General features: G+C 36.4%; 1 protein-coding gene across 3 annotated transcripts in view; it reads left to right on the top strand.

The window, feature by feature from the left end:
• Positions 1-26833, top strand: part of LOC306856561 (paired box protein Pax-7) — a gene marked incomplete at both ends in the record, with an annotated part of 61420 nt that extends 34587 nt beyond the window's left edge. For all 3 annotated transcript variants that reach the window (XM_079395919.1, XM_079395918.1, XM_079395917.1), the window contains 4 exons: positions 1641-1806; positions 2732-2928; positions 22899-23148; positions 26718-26833. In XM_079395919.1, coding sequence (XP_079252045.1) covers positions 1641-1806; positions 2732-2928; positions 22899-23148; positions 26718-26833 — 729 coding nt within the window. The remainder of the gene's footprint in view (positions 1-1640; positions 1807-2731; positions 2929-22898; positions 23149-26717) is intronic.
• Positions 26834-27480: the final 647 nt, after the last annotated feature.

The following is a 27480-nucleotide window of genomic DNA, read 5'->3' as shown; positions in this document are numbered from 1 at the left end:
CATTTACCATTAAGTAACAAATGCATTTCAATAATGTAAGCACTGAGAATCTTTCTTTCTTTTGCCATGTTAGTGCTTCTAATGGTGGAAAGCCTGCTGTTTTAATAAAACAGGTCCTCAATTTGTTTAAAAATATATATTTCATATCTTAGTCTTTGACAAGCAATAGTCAAGTCAAGACAAGTCAAAATTATTTATATAGTGCTTTTCACAATACTCATTGTTTCAAAGCAGCTTTACAGAAAATCATGATGTTAATGTTTACAATAGAGTGGATAGCAGCTGTGCAAAAATACAGTTACATTTTGCAACAATACAAGCAATCAAGCTGTTGAGATTTGTTATACAGTTTATATCACCTTATGGAAGTATATTGTATGTAGACAGATAAAGTTGGACATATTTCTATAAAGAGCGGGATGGTAATATAATTACATTATGCAATGAAAAAAAACAGGCAGCTGATATTTGCTATATAGTATTATATATTGTTTTAAATAAATGTGACCCTGGACTACAAAACCAGTCTTAAGTCGCTGGGGTATATTTGTAGCAATAGCATACATTGTATGGGTCAAAATTATCCATTTTTCTTTTATGCCAAAAATAATTAGGATATTAAGTAAAGATCATGTTCCATGACGATATTTAGTAAATTTCTTACTGTAAATATATCAAAACTTAATTTTTGATTAGTAATATGCATTGCTAAGAACTTCATTTGGACAACTTTAAAGGCAATTTTCGCAATATTTAGATTTTTGTCCTGTCATAACAAACCATACATCAATGGAAAGCTTATTTATTCAGCTTTCAGATGATGCATAAATCTTAATTCCGGAAAAATTGACACTTATGACTGGTTTTGTGGTGCAGGCTCACAAATATGTTGTATGTATGTGAATAAATATAATGCATCTCAAGAAAATTATCAAGAAAAAATTTAATACTTTAACTAATTTCAAGTAAATCGAACCAAACACAAAAGGAATTTAAGCAATTTTTGGTCTATTAAGTGCTTTTCTATGGAAGCTCAAAACATTTGATCTTTTTATTATTATTATTATTATTATTAATAATAATTTTTCATTTATTTTATCTACTTAATTTTAATGAAGCCAAACAGTTCATACAAGTGTTGTAGCTTGATATGAAGCAGTATGTTGAAGATGTGACAGATGTCTCTGTGTGTACGTGTCCATGTGTTTCAGACAACACCGTTCCAGCAAAAGTCCTCTAGACTCTCTTTAAAGTGTCCGACAGGTAGATAAACATACTCAAGATGTCTGTGGAGGAGATGTGTGGGCTACCTCTGACCTGATTACGACCTCTCGTCTCTGATGGCAGCCCAGAGTGGCCTGTTTATACAGATCACAGCTTTAGCCACTTAACTAGAACAACAGGGACCTCAACATGTGCTAAGAGGCAGTTTCCCATGAGGACACACTCTCTGCCACACACATGCCCATGAACCTGTCTGGAAGACTGCTGATCGCTTTCGACTGTGAATAAAATCATGCTTAGAAGGGGAGATTTGTCTCTGCACAATTGTCAGTCTCCCTTCAAATAAATAATACATTTAAATTAAATAAAAATGTATTAAAATTAAAATATGTATATATATTTCCATCTTTTATTAGGTCTGGTTTAGCAACCGAAGAGCAAGGTGGCGGAAACAAGCAGGAGCAAATCAGCTGGCAGCATTCAACCACTTGTTGCCTGGAGGGTTTCCACCAACTGGCATGCCAACCTTACCCACCTATCAGCTTCCAGAGTCAACATATCCCAGCACCACTCTCTCACAAGGTAGAGTACAGTTACCCATGAACCTCCATAGATGAACACTACCATTCCAAATGTTTATTTATTTATTTTTTTATCAAGGTTTCAACATTGTTCATATTAAATTTTTAAATTTTTTAAGTATCAAATCAGCATATTTAATGATTTTTAAAGCACTATGTGACACTGAAAACTGGAGTAATGATGCTGCAAATTAAGCTTTACAATCACAGGAATAATATATAATATAATAATATAATATAACATAACATTTGAATATATTAAGTTTAAATATAATAATATATTTTTTTCTTTTTTATTTAATTAATTTATTTTATTTAAATATAATAACATATTTTAAAATATTTTAAATTGTAATTATATTTCACAGTATAACCATTTTTGCTGGGTTTTGTTGTTTGTTTGTTTGTTTTGGGGGGGGGTTTATCAAATAAATGCAGCCTTGGTAAGCTGAGTAGATTTTTATACACGACAGTGTATAACCCTGCAAAGAAAAAAAAAGAAAAATAATAATTATTATTATTATAAAAATAAAAGTGCTTACAAAAGTGCGATACTGCCTTTAAAGCCTTTAGGTATAATGGATTATAAAGGGTTATTAAGGGTATAATACATATTCATAATGCGTGTTGTAATACATTATATCTTGTTGTAAATAATTATAACTGAATTTAAAATGCTTAGTGGAACAATGAATTAATAAATGTTATAATGTATTAACTGCGGTTACAGTTATTCATGAGATTGTGCAATGCATTATATGCATAATTATTGCATTAAAACCACTTTTTCACTGCATTATACATAAAGGCTTTAAGTAAAGTGTTACCAAAACTCTTAAATGTGCTCCCTAATGTAAAGTGTTCTATAGTATCTTTTTGTTAGACTAATGCGAATAGGTATCACCGTCTCTATGCTTGTGTTTCAGATGGCAGCAGTACATTGCACCGGCCGCAGCCTCTGCCACCTTCCTCCATGCATCAGGGCGGACTCTCGGCTGACAGTAGCTCCGCCTACGGCCTCTCATCCAACCGCCACACCTTCTCCAGCTATTCAGAGACTTTTATGAGCCCGTCAGCTTCAAGCAACCACATGAATCCCGTGAGCAACGGCCTTTCGCCACAGGTTAGTGCAGAGGCCTCTTTCTAATGTGAGAACGATGAAAGGCACACTGAATGAACACCAGCATGCTTCACAGATCAAGAGCATTGTCGAGTTAAGCTAGAATCTGCTGCTTGTGTGGAAACAGAAATTATGGAGAAATTGAAGGGGTTTTTTTTCTTAGTTTGCTTATTTTTCATAGCTTAAAAACATTGTAATCATTCCCAAACCTTTGCAGTTTTTTATATCAGAAACCATAAGAATGAAATGGCTTTCACTTTACGTTCATAATGTGATGTATTTCAGAGTAAAAGCAGATAATAAAGAAGAAAAGTGTGGTAATATGGAACTAGATTTTCTCTTTTGGAATTGATGGATCATCTGAATATCTGTTTAGCTATTGGATGACATTTTTCAGTAAAAATAATGTAAACGCTGTCATGTCCATGTTGACTTTAAGGTTAAATAGACCTTGTATACATTTAAATCTATATATGTTTTTGTTGGGGTGAAATTTGTTGCTTTGGACAATTTTGTCAGAGAATATTTATGTGTGTACACGAGAGTGAGTAGGTGCCACTTGACTTATTTCTCGTTGTGTGTCCTGTCTGGATTTGTGTTGCAGTGGTTGTGGTTTTGTCAAATTTTCCCAGTTATCCTCTTTGGTCCCCATTAATGAGCATTTAGGGTGACTTTCTCTAGAAATGGTTCTGTCTTAAATACCCACCATTAAAAAATGGCATGTAAGGAGTGAATTATACACAATTATCCATCAATACTGGGCAGTCTTGCCGACCCTCACCAACAAGATGTGGCTAACAAGCATAAAATAAGATTGAAATGGTGTGTAAAGAGTTGAAAATGAATTTCAATGCTGCATTTGTCCACAATTACCCTTTCGTTCACACGTTTTATTGGGGTTTCCTTTTCTCTCCCTTGCTCTCTCAAAGCAGATTGAGAAACATTCTCGGTATTACCCTCTTTTTTCCAGAGAAGAAAGAATTAAGGATTTGGTGACAAAAAAGAGCTTTTCCCCTCGTAACTACAACGTCGGAAGGATAACATGGGCGTCTTACAGTGAGAGAGATTGTTAATCGTGGCACAGGGGCTTTGAGCACTAATGCCTTCGCTCCAAACCTCCGTAAATACCAGCAGACATGGAGGTCTTTTTTTCTATTAATGGGAGCATTTAACACTGGAGAGACGCTGCCTCTTGCTTCCATCTCAGCTGCGCTTTAACACTTTCTCCTTATAAATAATGAAGGTTTTTTTTTCTTCTTCTAGTGACATGAATCAGGTCTGCAGGCTTTAAATGGAGAAATTTTTTTTTTTTTAATTTTCTATTGCTTTTCGATTGCTATGTTTTGTATTTTTTTGCATTATATTTCTGTATATTGCCACTTATAAGTTTCATTGCTTGGTTTGATAGTTTGATACTTATGATAGTTAAATTGGGCATATATATGAATTTCTTTACAAAAGAAAGAATAGTATAATAATCTGTATTTTTTGAAAAATGTATGAGTTTGACTAGATAGTCAAGGACCGCCAGCAAGTGTGCAACATACATTTCAATATATACCTCTCACTCTCTCTGTATGTGTCTCTTGTTCATATGGGAGAGTCATTGTGAGGAGATAAATATGGTTTCTGACAAGAGAGACAGAGCTCAGTCAACCATAGCAGCTTTCACACAGAAAATCCTCAACATAAGGTGCGAGAGCATCTGCTGAGGTCATATCAGACATCACATAACCCGACCCCAACTTTGATTCATCCTCAGCTCACAGTTCGGCTAATGAACTCTATTATGTGATGGAAGAATTGTTCATTCTTATCATTAATATTAATATTAAATATAACTTTGTCAGTTTTTTCAAAACAATAAACCCCTTGAGTTTGCATGCCAGCAGTTGTTTAGTAAAAGAAAGCTAGCTGTTCAGCAAGAAGAAAGTGAATCTGTTACAGCCAGGAATCTGTTCCCTTTCCAAAACATCAGATGTCACCTTGCCTCCTGTGACACGGTCAAAAAAAATGTTTTTATTTTTTTAGATGAAAGATAACTCCTTTATATTGGAAGTTCACAGACAACACCTGTCTGGAGGAGATAGGCGCATGTGTTCGAACGAAAGACCTATTTCTCCTAACATCTGCCGTTGATGGGCTACCAGTTGCTGGTAAAGATTGACCAAAATGTGTCGATTGGCTGTAAATGGGCTGTGGTGGCCGGTAATGGACTCCTGCTGATCTCAGCACAGGTGTTGGTGTAACCCATCCAGACAGAGCGCATTTTCCCATTACAGGCCAGGAGAAAAGCCATCCACCAGCGGTTGTTGTTGTCGTAGTCCTTGATTATAAGTTTAGGCTGGTCTGGGAGTAATGCAGTGTCAGATGGGGTCTATTAGGCATTGCTTGGCTGGCCTGCAGGTATGTTTTTGGGTTGAGGGGAGCCGTATCACCCCATTTCATTTTGTCGCACAGCAGGTGATGGATAAGGACACGTTCTCTGGGAGATGCCGGGGAAAAAAATCTTTTTCCTTTCCTTCCTTTGGATAGAAGACATTTTTGTTGGGAAAGACTGCTGGAGAACAAGTTTCCAATAGACATAAATTCACCAGCTGTGTTTATAATTTATATAATTATATATTTTGTCCCGATGACCCTTCAAATATCCATACTGATATAGCTAATATCCCTCAATGTCCCGTAACCAAGCAGAAAATCTCTAATTGATGTTATCTAGAGAATAAAAGGCAGAAGTTTCCTGTTTCTCTGCAGACAGGAATAGACAGAGAACAGCAGCGCCAGAGACTGAGCATGATGTCAGGTGCTCACGCTGGCTATTATGCCTCTCTAAATGGGTTTTTAAGAGTGGTCCTGGGAAATGTGTTCCTTGGCAGAGAGCTTTGAGGTGGATTCCACTGCTCTGCCTGACAGGGACACCTGCTGGGAGAGAGAGGAAAACAACATGCCTCTGCAGAACCACAGAAAGCTTTCCTTATGAAAATTAAATAACATTTAAAAATATAGGAAAAAATATATAAAATGTGATAGCATATATTACTACGATTTAATAATTTAAACCAAAATTTTGATGAAAGTTCTGGTCATTTCTGGTCATTTTTTGTAAGCATCCGTTACAACAAACTAATTTATATATGGTCACTAATTTATGTGTATATATATATATATATATATATATATATATATATATATGTGTGTGTGTGTATGTAGTTTCATAGGTTTTTTTTGTTTCAATTATTAAAACGTAGTAATGTGTGTGTGTGTGTGTGTGTGTATAGGCCTATATATATATATATATATATATATATATATATATATATATATATATATATATATATATAGAAATTTTATTGTTAAATCATGATAATATAACAATTATAATGTATAAAAATTATATATAGTATTACAATTATGAATAATATATTTATTATGATTTTACAGTAATAGCAATAATTTATATATCTCCAAGCAGTGTGGGAAAAACTATTTTGTTTGTTTATTTATTGCTGACTGGTTGTTTAATGATAAACAGCTGGTTAACTATGGTTAAACATGGTAAATTGTTGTTAAAAGTACATTGGAGATTACAATCTATATTGCAATGCTTTTAAATAATTTCATCCATTAACAAAGTACTGTGGCAATACTAGCTATAGGATGGAAATATCATGATACTTTGACATACAGAATAATTACAGAACAACCATAATCATATACCATGGTATATGATCAACTCAACTCAACCATGGTATTTACATCAAAGGTAGGCCCTATATAAAATACCATGGTATTGTCATAATACTTGGCATACCAGTATATAGTTTTGTTAGAAATGCGTTGTGCTTAAAGATCGACAAAGGTTGTTGCAGAGAACATTTTAATGTGATCCATGTGTGAGTACAATACTTTTTGTGCTTGTATCTAGGAAGCAGAAGTGGTTGTTGCGCGCACGTGTGTGTGTGTTTGTGTGTGTGTGTGTGTGTGCATGTTTATGTGGTTTATGAGGACACAAATTTGTATAATGACATAGGTATGACAGAGGTATTACAATATGAAGGTGGTTTATGAGGACACTGCCTATGTCCCCGTAATTCAAAAGGCTTTAAAAACATACTAAATGGTGTTTTTTTTTTTATCTAAAAATGCACAAAGTCTCCTGTGAGGGCTAAGTTTAGGTGTAGGGTTGGTGTAGGGCAATAGCACACACAGTTTGCTCAGTATAAAAACCATTACGCCTATGGAGAGTCCCCATAAACCACAAAAACCAACATGTGTGTGTGTGTGTGTGTGTGTGTGTGTGTGTGTGTGTAAATGTGAGCCGTGGGAGTGTGTTTGTGCTGTGGAATGTGGCTCTGCTCACGGACAGACGGATAGATGAGTGCGTAAGGCAGCGCGCGAGCGGGCTTGGGTCTCGCCACCGGAGGGATCAGAGAGAAAAACGGCGCTCACCCGAGCCTCCCTTTGATCCCTGTCCCCGGGCCTGCTCGCCTGCACCGTACCGCACTGCATAGCGCGCTAACACCAGCCCTCGCCAACCGCTGCTCGCGACTGTCAGACAGAGATAAGCGCGGAGAAGCTTCAACCCTCTCCCTCTTCCATTAGTCCTTCTCGGAAAAAAGGGGATGAATTACGTTTAAGAACCCTGTGCTGGCGTCGACTAAAAAGGAAAGAAACCTACCTCAGAAATTTCAAGTGCTCGCTTCTCTTGCCGACTCCCTCGCCTCGCAGTTTTAACAAGACATTAGGCACGTGAATATCAATGAGCCGCGGAGACTCATGTAGTCCCACACATTATTAAAAACTTGTGCATTAAGCCGCAGACTGGGCACCGTGTCAGCTGGCACACTCTCTCGACGAACGAATCAAAGCGGATGAGCGCGTGGCATTCATCCGTACCCCGTGCGCTCGCGCCGCGAGAGGGGGAATTCAAACTTAATAATTAGAAGCCATATTAAAACAGATACTGTTTATATTTGGCAGTAATGGAAAAGACCTATAAGAGGCTTTCCAAAAAACAAGACCTGCTTGGCAGCTGCCAAGAACATCAGACAGCCAAAATCGTCGCCACAGGCAAAAAAATAAATAAAATAAACTGTAGATTTGGTGTAAGGCTTACTGTTCCAGTGTGTAAGTGTAGTCTTAGGACTGATGACAATGGAAACTGATTGTGCCAGCGTCAAACTTACCTGTCCGAAGGCTAATATGTTTTCTAAACCTTTTCTTGGACACTAGTTCTTGCTGTCATTTGTGTTGCTACAGTATACGGTTCTTTACACTGTTAAAAATAGGCCTAAAGGTTCTTTATTGGAAGTGATGGTTCCACGAGGATCCTTCAACCACCATAGAACTTTACCATTGCACTAAATGTTCTTTAGAATGGGGGAAAAAAAACAACAAAATGCTTCTTTCTTCTTCTGAGAAATCCCCTTTTTTTGGGAACTTTGTTTTTAAGAATGTAGTTGTTAATGTTTTATTATAGATTATTCAGGTATGTTGATTTCTTAAAGCATCGGTGTGTTTTTCTTTAAAGAAATAAAGAAAGTTATTTGCGAAATCTAAAAAGGTTATTTAATCAAGTAAAACTTTCTAAGATTAGGATTAATATTAATGTTTCTCATGCATACTTAATTTGCACATGCACTACTGTTCAGATTATTGGGGATCGTTTTTTGTTGTTTGTTTTTGAAGAAATTAGATTCAATAGATAATAAAATAGATAAATAGATTGTTACAAAAGATTTTTTTTTTTCAAATAAATGCTGTTTTTTGAACTTTCTATTCATCAAGACAACCTGAAAAAAATGTTAAGCAGCACGATTGCATAACATTGATAACCAGAGATGTTTCTTGAAGGATCACGTGACACTGAAGACTGGAGTAATGATGCAGAAAATTCAGCTTTGCACACCAGGAATAAATTCCACTTTAAAATATATACAAATATACAAACATTAAAACACTTCCAAACTTTCGAACATGAATGATGCTCAAATCACCGTCTTGTTGAGGAGAGGTCTGCTGCTACTTTGCTAATCAGTCAGACTTACAACTTTAGCATGGTGGACAGTAAAAATATATGAGATTTACATTGAAGGTAGGATCTGAATATCATGGAGACTTGAGAAACCGATCAAGAAACCGCTCAGAGCATAAACAGCAGAGGAACAGCCTGGAAGCTGCAAGTTTTGCACAGACAAATATTTTCTTTTCTTAGTATAAAGAATATCCGTAGTATAAAGGTTCAGTATTGGGATCTAATTCAAGACTGTAGTTCAGAAAAGAAGGCTTTGTATGACACAACACACACACAAGTGGCTGTCAGGTGTTTTCAGAGGTGGTCAGTCTCATGAGATCAGGTCATGGATGCTCTACACCTGTCTGTCTTCTCGAAACTCCAACTTTGGCTTCCCAGCAGTCACCCGTAGGGTCCTCTCTCATCTCAAAGAAAAAGAGATTTATTTATTTATTTGGCTGCTCTTTTTTCCTCCCCGACCGCTTCCTTTAAGTCTGCTCAAGACGACTGTGTGCTGGTCTCTCTTTTTCCCTCCCTCTCCTTCCCCTGGAGAGGAAGATGCTTTTCCCGTCGTTCAGATGAAAGGCTACGGCGGACAATAAAAATGCTATTTAAATGCAAGGCTGTTTGTATGCGGGTGAGAGATATTTTCCCCTGCCGAAAGTGAGCTGCCGCATCCTGATAAATAGCAAATATAAGGGAATGCGATTTACATTTATCTTGCAGAGGCAGCCAATATAAATTTCAGCAAATCCTAGGAGATAGGGATTTAAAGGAGGGAACGACTGAGACCAATTCATATGCTGTGTGTCCCACGCAACTGGAAATGCCTATAATATGGAGAATGGCGAGTGCATAGCCACATATACGTGCACACTCACCGATCCTGTCTTGTATGTCAATTACTTAGAGGCCACGGCATGCTGGACGACTTATTTATTGTTTTACCGGAGGCCAAATCTGTTAGATTTTATGTAGTATAAGTGAACTTTTGTATTAAAACAGATTTATTACTTCTAGTTTTTTCTCATATAGTGAGAAAGTCACACTTGAATATATTAATGTAAATAGATTAGATAAAATATCAAACTAAGTGTCTTTTATTTTAAAATTAGCTTGGCTTGAAATGCTAAAACAACAGATGTAGTTTTGAAAACTACATAGAAGAACAAGACACACAGCCGATAAAATTGACCAAAATAAAGCTGATTCAAAGACCTTGTGCAAAAATTATGAAGAAAAGTGACAATAATGAAGAGAAACCATCCTGCTGCGTGTTTTGGTATTTAATGCAATTACTTTTGTAGTGTGTCTAAATGTCTTTGTAGCTACAAGTAAAACATTATTCATGAAAAATTCCATTGCATTAGAGCAAATATCAAGTGTCTTTTTGTTTAGTTTGCAATGCTAAAATGACAGATGTGGTTACTGAATCATATTGTGATGAGCTACACCTGACTTCACACATCCACTAAAAATCACCAAAACACTCAAAGACATTGTGCAAAAATGTTGAAGAAAAGGGATGTTACATCCTTCAACATAATTTGACATGCAATGCAATGACTTTAAACATTTTTACAGGTAAAACAAATCATGCTTAGGCTTTTGAATGTCATTGCATTAGATAAAATATCAAATCGGGTGTCTTTTATGATGTAGTGATGTTGAAGGTTAAAACAGTATTGTGTGAATTTGCATTTGTTTGTGGTTATTGGATCATATTTCAGTGTTGCTACAAGTAAAAGTTTAGGGAAAATGCTTAGGTGTTTTCGGTTTCTTTTTGATTGCTGTCGCTACAATTTATTGTCAGTGTTGTAAAAGCCTATTAGCAGGTGAGGGGATTCTTTCCAGGTAACCTAGGCCCTCATAATCATGAGTTCACAGGTTAAGGGTTTGCAGGGTCGCGGTGGGGTCGAACGGTCATCGATAAGCCTCTTTGGTAGCCGTTGGCTTTTTGGATGTCGTCTTTGTGAAATGTGTGTCCTGTTAGTTCCACATGCCACTCTGACAGGTGCACAGTCGTGATTAATACTGCAATGAGCAGCGCTGCTCAAACTTTACCGAACTCAAACCCCCAACCACACACATATCCACAGCCAAACACCAGCAACTGCTGTCTGATGTCTGGGGTTGGCTTCGGACTGACCCGCTCTGGCTGAACCGCAGCATCATGGGACAGCTGTCTTCTTTGTCTCATATGCAGCATTCTTCTGGTCTCACCCACACAATGCAAGTTATTTTTCACCCGTTTTATCATCCACCAGATAAAAGCTGTCGGTGTGGTCAGGTAACGTGATTTGGGAAGTAGTATAATTCATGCATGAAGCACAAGCAGCCTGGCATGTGAAATAATAGTCAGAATAATCATTGTTTTCAAAATGGAACAATTTATTGAACTTTTAGAGAACATATGTGTTTTTGCTCAGTTTCACATTCAATACATCAAGCTTTTATATAGTATGATATAGTAAGAATATAATCTCATACTTTTCAGAGGCCCAAATTGCGCAAAATATTTGTATGGTCAAAAAGAAAGATGAAAATAGTATGAATATTAGTTATGACTCTATATCTCTCAACAATATAGTAAAATCATGTTTAAATGTTAGTTTTATGATCAAAGATAGTTTGAGAACATATAATGCAATGCAATACAATGATGACTGAAAGATAAACAAATAAATCCCTCAAAAGCCTTATGATCAAATTTGATATTCACATTCGAACATGATTTTTTTTTTAATTATCAAGTAAACCTGCTTCAGTGCAATGCAATATAAAAGTTATTATGTTATTTTATATAAAAAAAAAAAACATTTAGATTCACAAATAAAAACACAAGTGAATCACAACCCGAAGGAGAACGTTTTTAGAAATATACTAGAAGGTCTTTTACTTGCTTAAAAGGTATAAAAAGCTATAAACTATCAATCCAATGGCAGCAAGCACATTATATTGAACAACAGCTTTTTCAGCAGTTTTGATCATGTTGATCATTTAGAAATGTGTGTAACAAATATAAAACACTAGGCTTTATAGGGTTAATTTTTACTATTTGGGATTTGATAAAATCACTAAATAAAAGCAATAATAATAGTGATGTTTGTCTTAGCAAATGCCACATTGAGTTGAGTTTCTCTGTTTTTCTCTCTCGTTCGTTCACTTTCTGTAAAACGAGCCTGTGTGAGCGGTTTGAGTCTCAGCTGGCTATCTCATACAAGCAGTTTCTTCCTCTTAGACTCCAGCTGAGCACTATTTCGCTGTTTATTTACATGTAATTATTGCTGCGAGGTGCAGATATTAACACTGTCAAGAACAATTTGACCTGACATTTTTCACTGTGCTGATCCCCTGCTGATTTTAGCAAACAAACCTCTACCCTCCATGCCTCTCTCTCTCTCTCTCTCTCTCTCTCTCTCTCTCTCTCTTTCTCTCTCTCTCTCTCAGTTGAGGCACCAGTGCAAAGTGAGAGGAGCTTTGCTGTGTGTGTGTGTGTGTGGCTTGTTCCTGGTGGCTGAATCTATCCCATATTCACTCAAGCATATCAGTGGTGGAGAATAGACGATTGTGCCTCCACACGTTCTTCAAATGCAACCAAATAGAAGGCATATTAACCTTCGTTTATCTGACTGACTGCGGCCAAGATCTGTGGAAATATTTGAGAAGGATAATGTGATCGCTAATACAAACAAATGTGAACTTCACCCACCAACAGAGAATATTCTACAATATGAAATCACCCGTTTATCACTAATATAAATAAAAAAAATATTTAAAAAAAACACTTCATGCTTTTTATATTACAGATGCACTCAAATGGGAATTTTTGGTGATATAATATGCAAAAAGTATTATTATTATTAATAATATTAATAAATATTCTTCTTATTAAATAATAATCATAACAATTATTATTATGTATTTATGTTTGGGTAATATTATAAATATAAAAGCCCCTTATTCTGATTATTGAATTTATATTTCTATCTCTTTTTATTGTATATAAGATGAATGAAGAAATGTAGACAATACAATATACCAAAATATTTATTTGATTTTATTTTTAGCCAGCGTTATAAGTGTAAAAGTCTCTCATTGTGATATTTAGTTAGTGAATGATCAGTTATTGATCAGTTATTTAATTTATCATCTCACCAAAGACTGATCAGAGATGTAGAATTATAAAAGATTGGAGAAATACTGATTTTGTATGCTTCCATTTTCAGCTTATTTTATCTATTCCTTGAATTTCAACAGCAGGTAATAATTGTAAAACCATAATCCTGGCTGATATGATTTGATTGCCACTACATTGTGCATGCCTACATTAGAAGCCTTTCTGAGAAGCGTTTGTCCGCAGCTGTCAGTTTGTTTGCTGACGTGAGGTGTGACTGACCAGAGGAGAGAGGAGGAGAGCAAATGCACACTATTTAATACAGTAAACATCCTCTGAGGAGTGACAGCTTGTTTCAGCAGCTGATAATGGCTCTCATCTGTGTCCTGTATGTCAGTGCCCAGATTCTGTCAGTGTCAATCAGAATGTAATTGAGCACGATTATCACACGCTCCCTTCTCCTCCAGAACACCTACTGCCCTCCGTGAAATTAGTTCTGTTCCAGACTAGTGAGCCTCCTACCTAGACAGCATTAGAAAGCATCATGGGTAGCAATCCCAGCATGCACTGTGGGAAAAATGATCAAGGTGGCATCAATTAAATAGGTCACTCTGATTAAAAACACAATATTTTACCCAATATTTGTGTCTGCTATTTATTTTTATGCTTATGTATGAAAGTTATTTCTGCCACAGATTAAAAAATATGCCATTATTTAGAAGTGCTAGACATAGTTTCAAGATATAAATGTCCATTTCTGAGAAAAAAAAGTCAAGAAAAAAATTGCAAGATATAAACTAGCAATTCTGAGAAGTCCAATTTGTGAATTATAAACTCGTAATTGTGAGAAAAAAAGTCTGAATTGTGAGATAAAATGTTACTTAATATACTTAATAATAGTATTTTCTTGTAAAATCTATAATCTTTGTTTTATTTACAACTTTGAAAAGTGTTTTTGTGTTTTATTATTTTTCTCCCATTTCTGAGTTAATTTAATATAAAAAAGTCAGAATTATGAGATATGAACTTGCAATTGCAAAAAAAAAAAAAAAACATTTAATTACCTTTTTATTTTTTATTCTTTGGTAGAAATAAGCTGCCATATTTATTAAAGTACACTGAAAAAAAAGATTGCCATAAACAAATTTCACTCAGAAATTGCCAGTGAATTTCACAATTATAAATAGTATAATTATAAATGCTATTTTGAACTAGAAAGGCTGAAATAGTATTTTCTTGTGAAACACTCTGTAATTTATTTAAAAATCAATCTATCCATCATTAGCTTAGAAAAAAATTTCATGAAAAATCAGTTGTGAGTCAAGGGTTCAAAATCAGTCACTTATCATGTTCCATTGTGGTTATGCTGTCTTATTAGGCTACTCGATTAAGCAGCTGCACTGCATTTTGGAACAGAGCTACTGCTTCTGCAATGCAAACACTAGAATGCTTCATTTATTGTAACCGGGCCATAGTTGTATCGCATTGCATCACTCCTCAGTGTCCTCATAAGAGGTCCATTTGTATTCTTCCCCTTCATTTTCTCACCTCTCTCTGTCTATCTTTCTGTGTCTCTGTCCATTTACTCATTTCACTTTCACCCCCACTCTCCCATTTATGTCGCCCTTTTCTCTTCCTCGTCTCTCTCTCCTTCTCTTTTCTATTCGGAAGCCTCTTTTCAGTTTTGATTAATGTGCTTTGGCCAATTACGGCTGTGACACAGTGAGCGGCCCTCGTCATCTGTTCTGTGTCAGCAGTCAGGCTGGCTGAAGCTCCCAGGCTGGTTAATTGGCCCGCGCTCCCCTTCCACCGTGACCAAAAGCCTCTAATTGAATTTATGCAACCACTGTTATTTTTAAATAGTCATTTTGTCTCAGATGAGCACCACTATGGGAAGTAGAGGAGAGTGGTTAATCTATAGTCGTGTTTAAAAAGCATCTGATTACCAGCCAATCTGTGTGGATTATTAGAAATATTTGATATATATATATATATATATATATATATTGCCAAAAGTATTGGGTCACCCCCTTCCAATGAACATGTTTGACTGCTTTAGTAATTTCTATGAGTACAAATCTTAATGTTTAAGCATATAATGATATTCTAGGGAATTGTGTGCTTCTAATTTTATAGCAACAGTTTGGACAGGACCCTTTTCTATTCTAACATGACAGTGCCTCTGTGTATAAGGCACGGTTCAGAAAGACATGATTGATTCAGTCAGTGTGGAAGAACTGGACTGGTCTGCAGAAAGCCAAGTCCTGATCCCAGCTGAACACCTCTGGTGTGACTTTATATGCAGACCTTGAGCCAAAAACTCATCACCAAACACCAATGAAAAATTGTTGTTGCAACAGTTTTGGACGTGTCTAAAATGACAGTACCCTTATGAAGTGAAGTGACATACTGCCAGGTATGGTGAACCATACACGGAATTCGTGCTCTGCATTTAACCCATCCAACACACACACACACACACACACACACACAGAGTGGGCAGCCATTTATGCTGCAGCGCCCGGGGAGCAGTTGGGGGTTCGGTGCCTTGCTCAAGGGCACCTCAGTCGTGGTATTGAGGGTGGAGAGAGCGCTGGACATTCACTCCCCTCACCTACAATCCCTGCCGGCCCGAGACTCGAACCCACGACCTTTGGATTACGAGGCCGACTCTCTAATCATTAGGCTACGACTTCCCATGTACAATGTACAAGTCATTGGTGTTTGGTGATGAGTTTTTCCTTCTGGAGCATCAGTGAGCATTTGAACCTCTCTATATTTATCTGAAGAACAGCTGGCAGTTTAACTGTTAACTGGACAAACAAGGGACTCATGAACACAAAAAAACACAGCTGTGGATCATTCATCTAACAACACAGTATTAAGAATCAAGGGGATGTAAACTTTCGAACGGGGTCATTTTTATAAATTCAGATATTATTTTCTCTTGTGGACTATATGTAAATATATTTTATGTATCAGTCTAAAACAATTACAATATCAAATGGAGTATCCACAGTGCTGCACCTGAAATATTTTTTTGTCATTATACTACATTGCTGCAGGTCTTCCAGCATTCTCTGTTACGTTACTGTAATCCCGAATGGGCGTCAGTCGAAGGGGTTGATAAATTACAGCAAGCGTTATTTGCCGTAATCTTGGCCCCAGGACTGCCCTTTGAAACGCAGACAAACAATCGACAGCAGGAGTGTGAAAAAGCGCTCACAATTTCCAGTAGAGGCGACTATCAGCCGCGCAGATCAGCGAATGGAAGAGATGATATTCTGTGGCTCTCAGATAACTCACACACACTGAGTGGGCCGATTCCCCTCCGTCTGCCCTCCTGACCTGCACTAAACTTGAAGGTAGCACTGGAGGGCATTAGGGTAGGGGGGAGTTAGTGGTGAGAGGAACTGTCTAATCCACTCTGGGCTAGATTAAGAGTAGTGTGTGTGTTGGCCGAGAGCCTGGCGAGGGTGCAGAGGCCTGTGCTATCTGCTCTGTTGGCAGGCTGGCCTGAAGGCAAACTCAGTGCTGCTACTGGAGTCTTTGTACTCTTAAAAGGCCCCCGTCTCACTCTCTCCGCACCCGAACCCCCTCCTCAAATCCTCTCTATCTGTCTGCCATCCCTGCATTTCACTGCGTTCTTTATTTACCTTTAGTATATGTAGTTTGTTTCATTTTGAAATGTGGTATATCTGTTTTTAGCTTTGTGTTCAGATGGAAATAGACTTTGGTTGAAGTAGATGCCATATTTGATTTGATGTACGGACAAACCATTGAAAAAACATTGTTTGTAATAATGAACAGCTTCAAGCATCACAATAGAGGTTCGAAAGAGATGGCAAGTTGTTATTCATGTATTTTTATGTACTTTGAGTTATTGTTGGATGTTGTGAAAATTATTTTGGTGAATATGTATGTGTAGGTTTAGATATAGTTTGTGGTTTTGATAAATTTGTGAAAAAAATAACAATGAAAAATGAAACAACATCAATAATAACAATAATATAGTAAGTTCATGTACTAAAAGGAGGATGGAAGTAGAGACCATTTAGTTTTATATACTTTTGTGCACTGAAGTGTCAATTGTTCAGCCAACAAAACATTAAATTTTTTGGGAATTTTTTTTTTAATTAATATTTTGAACCAGCTATAGTTGTGTTTTTGTTTATATACATGTAGTCTCATTTTAGTTTTTAGTAACATTATCTCATTAAATGAGAAATTATGACTTGGATTTTATATTTTATTTTATTATTCGAATGTTTATTTTATGTCAAATAATAATAATTTTCAAATAATAATAAAAAATATGTCAAATAATAATAAAAAATAAGTTTTAATTTGATTTATTTTTTTACATTTTAATAACATTTTTTATTTTAGTTTTTGTTTTAGCTAACTATCATTACCCTAATGACCAGAATATTACATTGAGTGCAATTACTTTTAATATTCCTTTTTCAGTAATGACAAACAACTGGAAAAGTTATGAAAATGCATTGGTTGAACGGTGAGTGAAAGTGGCAGTGATTGGCTATTTGTGCCAGATTGTGACCATTTATAGTTGTTTGCAATTCCATTTTTCCCGTACAATTGTTTCCAGTACTACTTATTTCTTTTTTTTCGTCTTGTGAACATATCAAATTGAGTGTACATGCAGTTGTAGCACAACCTTAATGTTTGGCTTCTGGGAAAATAGCCTCTTGAAATGTTGTCATCTGCACCTGACAGATTCCTTTTAGCTCCGCAGTTGTCGAGTCGTTTCTCCAGAGCTTGACTAAACAGGAAAGGACTCGTCGTACATTTAAGTAGACAAAACATATAAATTGACTGTTAAGGAAATTAGAGTGGTATGAACGAATCCCTTTTAGGGTGTTGCACATGCACTATTTGTTTATCTGAAAGGATGCACATTGTATCAATTTACCATTCTGGGTTTGCCCGCCTCAGGCTGCAGGGTCTCAGAAGTTGGAGAATGAATTAGTTTTTTATTATTATTTATGGAGTAATCTATTTGGAGAGAGGAAGGCATTGCCTCTGGGCTGTGTCCTTTAAACACTGGAGCGCTAACTTACATTATCTACTGCGCACACAACGCAAAACAAACGAGAAAAGCACTGCAGAAGATATAGTTGAAACAAAGGAAAGAAATGTATAGCCTACTTGGAGGGGAAAGAGAATTCAAGTATGTGAAATCAAGGTTGTTTTAGTTTGTGAACTGTATTATCAGCCAGCGTTCGCCAGAGGTGCTTGTTTTGCGCAGATATGTCACACACTCCCGTATCAGATTAATAGTCTGAATGATATTGATTTTTGTTTATTTAGCTGCGTTAATGTTCTGGGTGGGTAGATTTGTAATACAATCTCAGCTGAGCTTAATCTTTCCCCTGCGGGGAAGTTTAGCAGCTACGCCACTTTTGGTCAAGGTGCGTCAAGGTCACGATTCCCCTGAACAATGTGTATCTATGGCAGTTTAAAAAGCTGTTGAACACAGAACAACACAACCGCAATTGTTCAGTTTAATAAACAAATCCAATATGAAATTAGTCATTGTAAAGTGCTTGTATGAATCCAAGGCCTAGTTTCACAGGCAGGACTTAGATTAAGTCAGTATTAGGCCATAGTTCAGTTAAAACTTTTAAGTAACATTTATAAATGTGCCTTAGACAGAAACATTATTGGTTTGCATCTTGAGACAAAACAATGGCACTGACATATTTCAAGGTATGTCAGTGCTCAGACATGCATTTAATCTGGGACTTGGCTTAAGCCTTGTCTGTGAAACTGGTGCAAGAGTTCAAAATTTGGCCATTACTATAAAGGACAGTTCACCCAAAAATGGGGTGAATTACTCGTCCTCAAGTTGTTCCAAACCTGTATGAGTTTCTGTCTTCTGCTGAAAACAAAAGAAGATATTTTGAAGAATGTTGGTGACCAAACAGTTGACTGTAGCCCTTCTGTAGTATTTATTTATTTATTTATTTATTTTCACTCTATGGAAGTCAATGGCTACTGATAACTGTTTGGTCACCAGCATTCTTCAAAATATCTTCTTCTGATTAAATCATTTTCATTTTTGGGTGAACTGTCCCTTTCATTGATGTCTATTCAAATGTATAGCTGACTAAATAAGACTATGTTATGCTAGATGTTTGGCCAATTTTTTGGAGGGCTCTTAAAATATATAACACATAACCCTCTCCATGAAACACAACGCCAAAACATTCAGCTTTGCAAGGACAATTACTTCTTGCAGATGCTCTTGTATAACATATGTTCTCACATATTGCCACGTATATTTCACACAAAAAGAAGATGTCTATTGATGTTAAATTACTGCTAAATCAACATACTCAATATATATATTGAGAAAATCGCCTTTAAAATTGTCAAATTAAGTTTTGATATATTTACAGTAGGAAATTTACAAAATATCTTCATGGAACATGATCTTTACTCCATGTCCTAATGTTTTTTTGGCATAAAATATAAATCTATAATTTTGACCCATACAATGTATTGTTGGCTATTGCTACAAATATACCCCAGCGACTTAAGACTGGGTTTGCGGTCCAGGGTCATATATATCATTTACAGTTTAATTAGTTGTATTTTGTTTAAATTTATATTAAATACATTTAGTTGAAATACCCACTTAAGAAGGATTTAAATATATCTTCATATAAAATCTCGCAATTACTTATATTGTCGTTGAAATATGGTTAAAGTGTACTGCCAAACCACTGATAAAACACTGTAAAAATTACAAGGTATACTTGAGAAACAGAGTCATGAAAATATATATATTTAATTATCTGCAAGTATAGTTTTTGTATGTTTTACTTTTAAGAACAAATTGCAAGGGATTTCTCAACTGATACATAGATGCATGTGTAGTGCTTAAAAGTGTACTTGAAGTGTAGTTTCCTTGTGCCTGTGTATAATTCTATTCTATTCTATTCTATTCTATTCTATTCTATTCTATTCTATTATGTTCTAGCAGTTAGAAACCAATAGTAATTGTGCTTTAATGTTGAAATGTGCCCTTATTTATATAATGAGCCAATTATTGGAGATTTCTACAATATGACTTGCATTATAGCAGGGTTTCATCTTGAAGAAACCAGGAGTGTGACATTAGAAAATAGCAGCCCGGCCTTTCCAGCAAAGGTCCAGAGATTTTGCTTCACTCACTCTCCAAAGGAGGTCAGCGAAGCTCTGTTGAGGAAGCGCTGCTGGAATTTGGCACTTTATAATTAGAAGCACTGATAGAGGAGTCAGTCCTGATTGTCTGCCGCTTTAATTTAATGTGCATATAAAGAAGGAAGCAGTGTAATCAAGCTTCAATTAACCAATGGCTAAATCTCTCCCACCCCTGCAGCTGCCGTCCGCCCCCATCATCCACCCCACGGCCCCCTCGTGTGGCCACCAACAAGGGCTACTTGTGCTTTCTATTCGCGTAATCTGCTATAATCAGGAAACGTATGAATCTTCCAGCCATATGGCCACATCACATGTGTCTCTTATAAAGACACGGCAATGAATCTCCTACTTATGTGGATGCATGTCACATGTGCGCAGAAGGGGCTTCCATACTGATAGAATTAGTATGAGGAAACCGCTAACCAGCATTATGTGTCTGATGAGCCTCAAGTGCTCCATATTTCCTGCGAGACATTTAGGGAATATTAATCATAATGTGATTAATTTTCCCCGTCCGCTCGTGCGCGCCTCTCGTTGTTTTGGAGGTTTGTGCTGATGTCGCCATGTGAACTGTGTTTAAACTCACACGGATATGAGTTTGTGTGTGTCACGTCTGTGTGTGTTTAAGCAGCACTGGATGCTCTAATTGCTTTAGCAGCCAAAGGGAGTCAAAGGGCAGCGTAGCGTATCGAGACACAACGTGAACCTGATGCTGGGAAGGATGCTTTCTGTCGACTGAGAGGGAAGACCATGTGTTGGGCTTCCTAGAAAACTATTATCCAGCCCCAAACACTTTTTCTTTCAAACAGCAGTATGCTACGTTATTGTCACATGGTCTTACTTGGTCTTAGATGTTTAATTAAGAGTAATGCCTTTTATAAGTCTAATAATGATTGTAAGAATTAAAATCGTGGCTCCATTTCATTCCTCATACTAGGAATGGAGGGTCAAGTGCATTGCATTGTGCAAAATTTTGATGAATTTAGTAGGTCATTCAAGGCAAAGTATATGCATTTTACTGCAACATGAGCATGAGTGGTATGAAAGTTTTCGAACAGTCATTAATTGAGTTGATTGCAAGTTCCACAAACAATGCAGATCTTAGCCATTCATTGTTTCTCAATGCACAAACAGTTAAACATGCACCTTGTGCTCACATTAATGTTAGTTTAAGAGCGCGGCCTGTGTGTTAGGGATGGGAGATCACATACTTGGCTCTGTTCGGACCGCTGCTCATTATTATTCATGAGCATGGGGGTGTTTCTGGGGCCTGGGGGCGGGATTATCTTCTCCCTCAGTGCTTGTTGTGCTGGAGGCCTCTGGACAGGGGTCTGTTTGGCACTGCCGCTGGGGTCTGATGGGTCTGGCCTCGCTCCCCCGTCTCTTTCTTTTGCTGTATCACTCTTTCTGGTAATCACTCTGGGATGCTGGCTGTGCTCTGTGCCTGGCACCAATTCACTCTCTGTCCCTTCCCTCCGTTTCTGTGAGAATGACCTGCCGTGTGAGAGGAACTCTTGCCGTTGTACCATTTGATAACTCAGAGCATTAAATATCTGCCAAAGCGGTCAAAGTTAAAGTATTTGCCACTCTTAAACACGTCAAAAAGATAAAAAAAAAAAAACATCAAATATTTGAAAGATATCACAGACATTTGCGAAAAAATAAAAAATATTAATAATAAAAAATTTGATGATGCTGAGTTCAAAAATATTAGTTCTGTCAAACAATTAATCGCGATTAATCACATCCAAAATAAAAGTTTTGTTTACATAATATAAATGTTTGTACTGTGTATATTTATTATGTATATATAAATACAGGCACATGCATGTATATATTTAAGAAATTTTATATATTACATATTATATATATTTGTACATTAAATATATTTATATATAGTATACATTTTATAAATAGTAATATATATATATATATATATATGTACATAAATACATGTAAATATTTTCAAAATATATACTGTATGTGTGTGTATTTATATACTTAATAAATATACACAGTACACACACATATATTACATTAACAAAAACTTTTATTTTGTATGCGATTAATCGTGATTAATCAGTTGACAGCACTAATAAATATAAATAAAATATTTCCATCATGTAGTTTTTCATAAAATGAGAATGAAGTTGTTTTTTTTCTTATTGCATATGTATCAGCTTTAATGTTCTTATAGAAATAACAAAAGCAGTCAAGCACCATTTAACTAGGATCAAACATAAAATAACGTGAAAATCAGCTGAGAATTGAACAAATCATTGTGCAGTCTGGTGATTAAGAAAAAATACAAGACTTGTTCACCTTAGAAATGGTTCTAGATAGCAAAAATGCAACAAAATGCATCACATTTTCTTAGAAACTATGACATGCTATAACAGGCACTATATTCTGGAATCAGCACCCAAAATTAGTAAGATAGAAGTATTGGATTTCATTTAGCAAATACAATGCGTGGTGTCTTCACAAGATTTGTTTGAGAAAATAAATGCAAGTATATATTTTGCCGTCTAAAGGTTCCATAAAAAAGCAAATTGTCCTTTATTGGTCATTTTACGTGCAAGTTGGTTATTCCTGCTAAACACCTGCTTCTGTCTTTGTGTCTCTCTCTAGGTGATGAGTATTTTGAGTAATCCCAGTGCCGTCCCGACCCAGCCTCAGCACGATTTCTCCATCTCTCCTCTGCACGGCAGTCTGGAGGCTTCTAACCCCATCTCAGCGAGCTGCAGCCAGCGTTCAGACCCCATCAAGAGTGTGGACAGTCTGGCCTCCTCTCAGTCCTACTGTCCCCCCACATACAGCGCCGCCAGCTACAGCGTGGACCCCGTCACTGCTGGATACCAGTACAGCCAATATGGCCAGAGTACGTACCACCCCTCCATTATATGCTCTGAGTCTGTATATGTCACTGCTGTTTAAAATGTGTCGGTAAATCTCACTATGGGTGCATTTATTTGATAAAAAATACAATAAAAACAGTATATATTATTACGATTTCAAAAAACTGTTTTCTGTTTGAATATGTTTTAAAATGTCATTTATTTTTGTGATGCAAAGCTGAATTTGTGATAAAGTGTCGTCTCACATGATCCTTTAGAAATCATTCTAATATGCTGATTTGCTGCTTAAGAAACATGGTTATTATTAAGGTTAAAAACAGCTGTGCTGCCTAATAAAAATTGTGGAAATTATAATATATTGGACTCTTTCGTTAATAGAAAGTTCGGCATTTATTTCCAATTTTTTGTAACATTATAAATGTCTATCATCTTTCATCATTTTCAATCAATTTAATAAATAATTTCTAAAAAAAAAAGTATTAATTAATATAAAGAAGAAAAAAGAAAGAAACTTAAAATTTATAAAAGTTAGTATATATCATAAGTGTTATGGCCTTTTTGTGATCCAAGATTGTTGCGATAAATTAATATAAATCAAAATGCTGGTCTTGGTTCTGGACAGATGACTCAAAATCACTTATTTTAAATACTTGGTCTAGTTTATTTTCTCATTTATAGCTTGCATTTCAAAAGCCATTCAGCTCAAATTAGTTATTTTTCCATAAACTGTTTTTTTTTTTTTTTTAGAAATTAATACTTTTATTCTGCAAGAATGCATTAAAGTTATCAATAATAATAGTAAAGACAGTAAATGTTAGAAAAGATTTCCATTAAAAAAATGAATAAATGCTGTTCTTTTGAACTTCAAACATTTTGAACATCAAAAAATAAATAAATAAATAACATGTACCAGTTTCCACAAAACATTATTAAAAATTGAGCATAACTGATAATAATAAATGAGCAGCAAATCAGCATATTAGAATTATTTCTGAAGGATCATGTGACACTGAAGACTGAAGTAACGGTGCTGAAAATTCAGCTTTGCATCACAGGAATAAATTACATTTTAAAATATATAAATATAGAAAACAGTTATTTGAAATTGTAATAATATTTCACAATATTACTGTTTTTACTATATTTTTAATCAAATAAATGCATCCTTGGTGAGCCAGTACAGCACATGCTGATCTTTTCAGTAGGGAAGCCACTATAGTTCAGTCAGTGCGTATCGACAGTTTTAGTCTGTTTCCTCTCTGAGGGTGAGCAGTGCCCGTCTCTCTGACCCCTCTGCCCATCAGAGCAGGGCAGACACATGCTCCTGATAAAGACCCCAGCGCCAGCCCCAGGCTCCTCTGTTAGTCACAGTACTCTTCCCTCGAATGGGAAACAGACACTTCAAAGCCCACTTTTACACCCCCGAGGGTCCTAATGTCCTTTTAGTCACCCCTCTCTCACACACACACAAGCTTCAGGGCAGGAAAGAATTGATTGATTGAATTAACATAATCAGAGGCTGATGTTGTCACAGAAGTCAGTGGTTTTTATCTACACGTGTGTTTTGTGATGGATATGTCTTACAAACCTTGAGATATTGTATCCAAACTTACGGAAGTTCTAAGCGGCCATGCATTATTATAATTTTTCTGTCTTGTTTTCTCGTGATCACGACTTAATTTTCTCGTGATCACGACATAACGAGTTGTTTTGTCGTTATCACGACTTAATTTTCTCGTGATCTCGACATAACGAAAGTTGTTTTGTGGTTATCTGAAACCATTTTCTCACGACGTAATTGTAGCTATCATGAGAAAATCAGGGTTGCTATAATTGTCTTCGACGATAAAGTTGCAGACCCGACAGCCTCCTTCTCAAGTGTCGAACACTTATGTGTAAGTCGTCAATCACTGACAGACACAGAGCTAAAATGTCCGAGTATGAATATGCATGACAAGTACTATTCTATCATGGATCAATGTAGTCGGTCACACACACAACACCTTCAATATTTGGGATGGTACTTATACCATATTTTTATTTTTATTATTTCAGTTTGAGTGAGTCCCTGATCAAAGTAAAAGCGAATACGATCATCCATGATGCTGCGATGATGCTGCTTCTATAGCATTTTCTCATGCCGAATACACAGAGAAAATTAAGTCGTGATAACGACAAAACAACTTTCGTTATGTCGAGATCACGAGAAAACAAGACAGAAAAATTATAATAATGCATGGCCGCTTAGAACTTCCGTACAAACTTTAGTTTGGGGATAAAATTGTTCCCCAGAGGTTATCTAAATCGAACAAAACTCTCTTTGAGGATGTCCTCAAAGATTGCTTAAGATTATTCCAAATTTATTTTTATTTTATTTAAAAAAAAAAAAAAAAAAAAATTGGGGGGGGGGGGGGGGGGGGGTTAGTCTGTAGTCATTATGATGAGCTTCATATGAAAACAGCAGAGGTCTGTGGTTTGTCTGCGGTGAGATGTGTAGGTAAACGTGTGTGTGTGTATGGGAGTGTGAAGTAGTGTCAGGTCCATCAGAAGGTGCAGGAGGGTTGATTGAAGAGATCTGACAAGCGAATGTCAGGTTAATTATGAGTGAGATTGAGAGGACTGATCTGTTTAATGAGTCAGACGAGAGAGCGGCTGAAATCGAGGCGAGTATGAAGCATGAAATCTCAAACGCTCAGATTAATAAAGACTGGCACACACACACACACACACACACAGAGAGAGAGAGAGAGAGAGCTGAATGAATGACACCAGGCATTCTCATCTCTCTAGCCCTTGACTGACTAAATGCCCATTTTAGTTTGTAATATATTTTATTAATCTTTATATGTGCCATTTGTTGAATACTCTGGTCAGAAGTTTAAAGAAGTGACCAGTGACTGTATTAAACATGTAATACTGTGCTGGATTGTGTTTGTATGTGATGGTTCTGTTTTAACAATTCGATTAAATCACTGTTGTCAGTTTCTAAAACTATTTAAAAAATGATTTCCAATTGTTGAAATAAAGCTGTAATTAAATCAAATATAAATAATTTCATAAAATCTTAAACCTAAACTTATGTATTTCAGTTAGTTACCAAAGCAACTATTTTTAAGTATTAAAATGACTAAAGATAGATAAATATATACACTCTAAAAAATGCTGGGTTAAATAAAACCCAGTGCTGGGTAAATATTGGACAGAACAACTGTTTTCAACCAACAGTTGGTTTAAATGTCTAACCCAACCTTCTGGGCAGTATCCCAACCGCTGGGTTGTATTTAACCCAGCATTTTTTTTAATGCCATTGTTTATGAAACTGAGTTTTAAAATCATAATTAGGTCTCTTTTCTATATACAGTAAACATAACCAGTAAAACTAAAAATATACCTAAAAAGACCACGCACGGAATGGTCCAGTATCAGTAAATAAACAACAAAAAGTCCAGTGAATCCGTTTTTGAACCGGTTCATTGAAACCGTTTGAACTAACCAAACCGAAGGCCTTCTGTATGCTAGTGGTGTTTTATTAATGCATAAACTGGTGTGTCATCCTACTCATGAGAACATGTTTTTGTGTCGTTTCCTACAGCCGCTGTGGACTATCTGGCCAAGAACGTGAGTCTGTCGACTCAGAGAAGGATGAAGCTGGGCGATCATTCAGCAGTGCTGGGACTTCTGCAGGTGGAGACAGGACAGGCTTACTGAGTCCGACCACTACAAACACACCTTCACACTCTCTCAGATGCACAAACACCTCCTCCGACCAGCTGGAGCTCTTCAGCGCATCCGGCGGCACGAGCGTGAGAGGCTTTTACTCTGATTTTCAAGACAAGAAACTCTTGCCATTCCATTTGACGTGACCTTCTCGTGATTCTGGGCTTGTACCTCTAACTCGGACAAGAGGACCACGCAGCGGCTGCAGGCACGTCGACGGATGCAAGAACGCATTCCGAGCCATTTCCAAAACGTACTTTCACCTCGCTGTGCATAGTCGTGTATGAATCTCAGTGTCATTACAATGGATAATCTCGCTTGTTTTCTATCGATATTGTTATTACGATTGCCCTTACAATTGTTGTAATTATGATTATCGTAATTATAGTTTCGTTTTGTTGTTTCAAGATCAACACGTAGCATTTGTTACTAATTCAAAACCCCAAGTTTTTTACGTGAAATGCAAGCAGTGGGCTAAAACGAATGGGGGATCGTGTGTGTGTGTGTGTGTTGAAAGTGTGACTGCTGGTTTTTCACTTTCCAGCCGTAATGTTCCTGAGCGATTTGACCTTCTCTGCCTTCATATTTCACTTGACATTCCATGCAAACTTGGCCACTCTGTGGGAAGTCTGGCTTTC

This window comes from Barbus barbus (assembly GCF_936440315.1).
Source record: "Barbus barbus genome assembly, chromosome: 37".
Lineage (NCBI taxonomy): Eukaryota > Metazoa > Chordata > Actinopteri > Cypriniformes > Cyprinidae > Barbus > Barbus barbus.
The sequence above is the reverse complement of the archived record's forward strand: the minus strand, read 5'-3'. Positions and strand labels throughout refer to the sequence as shown.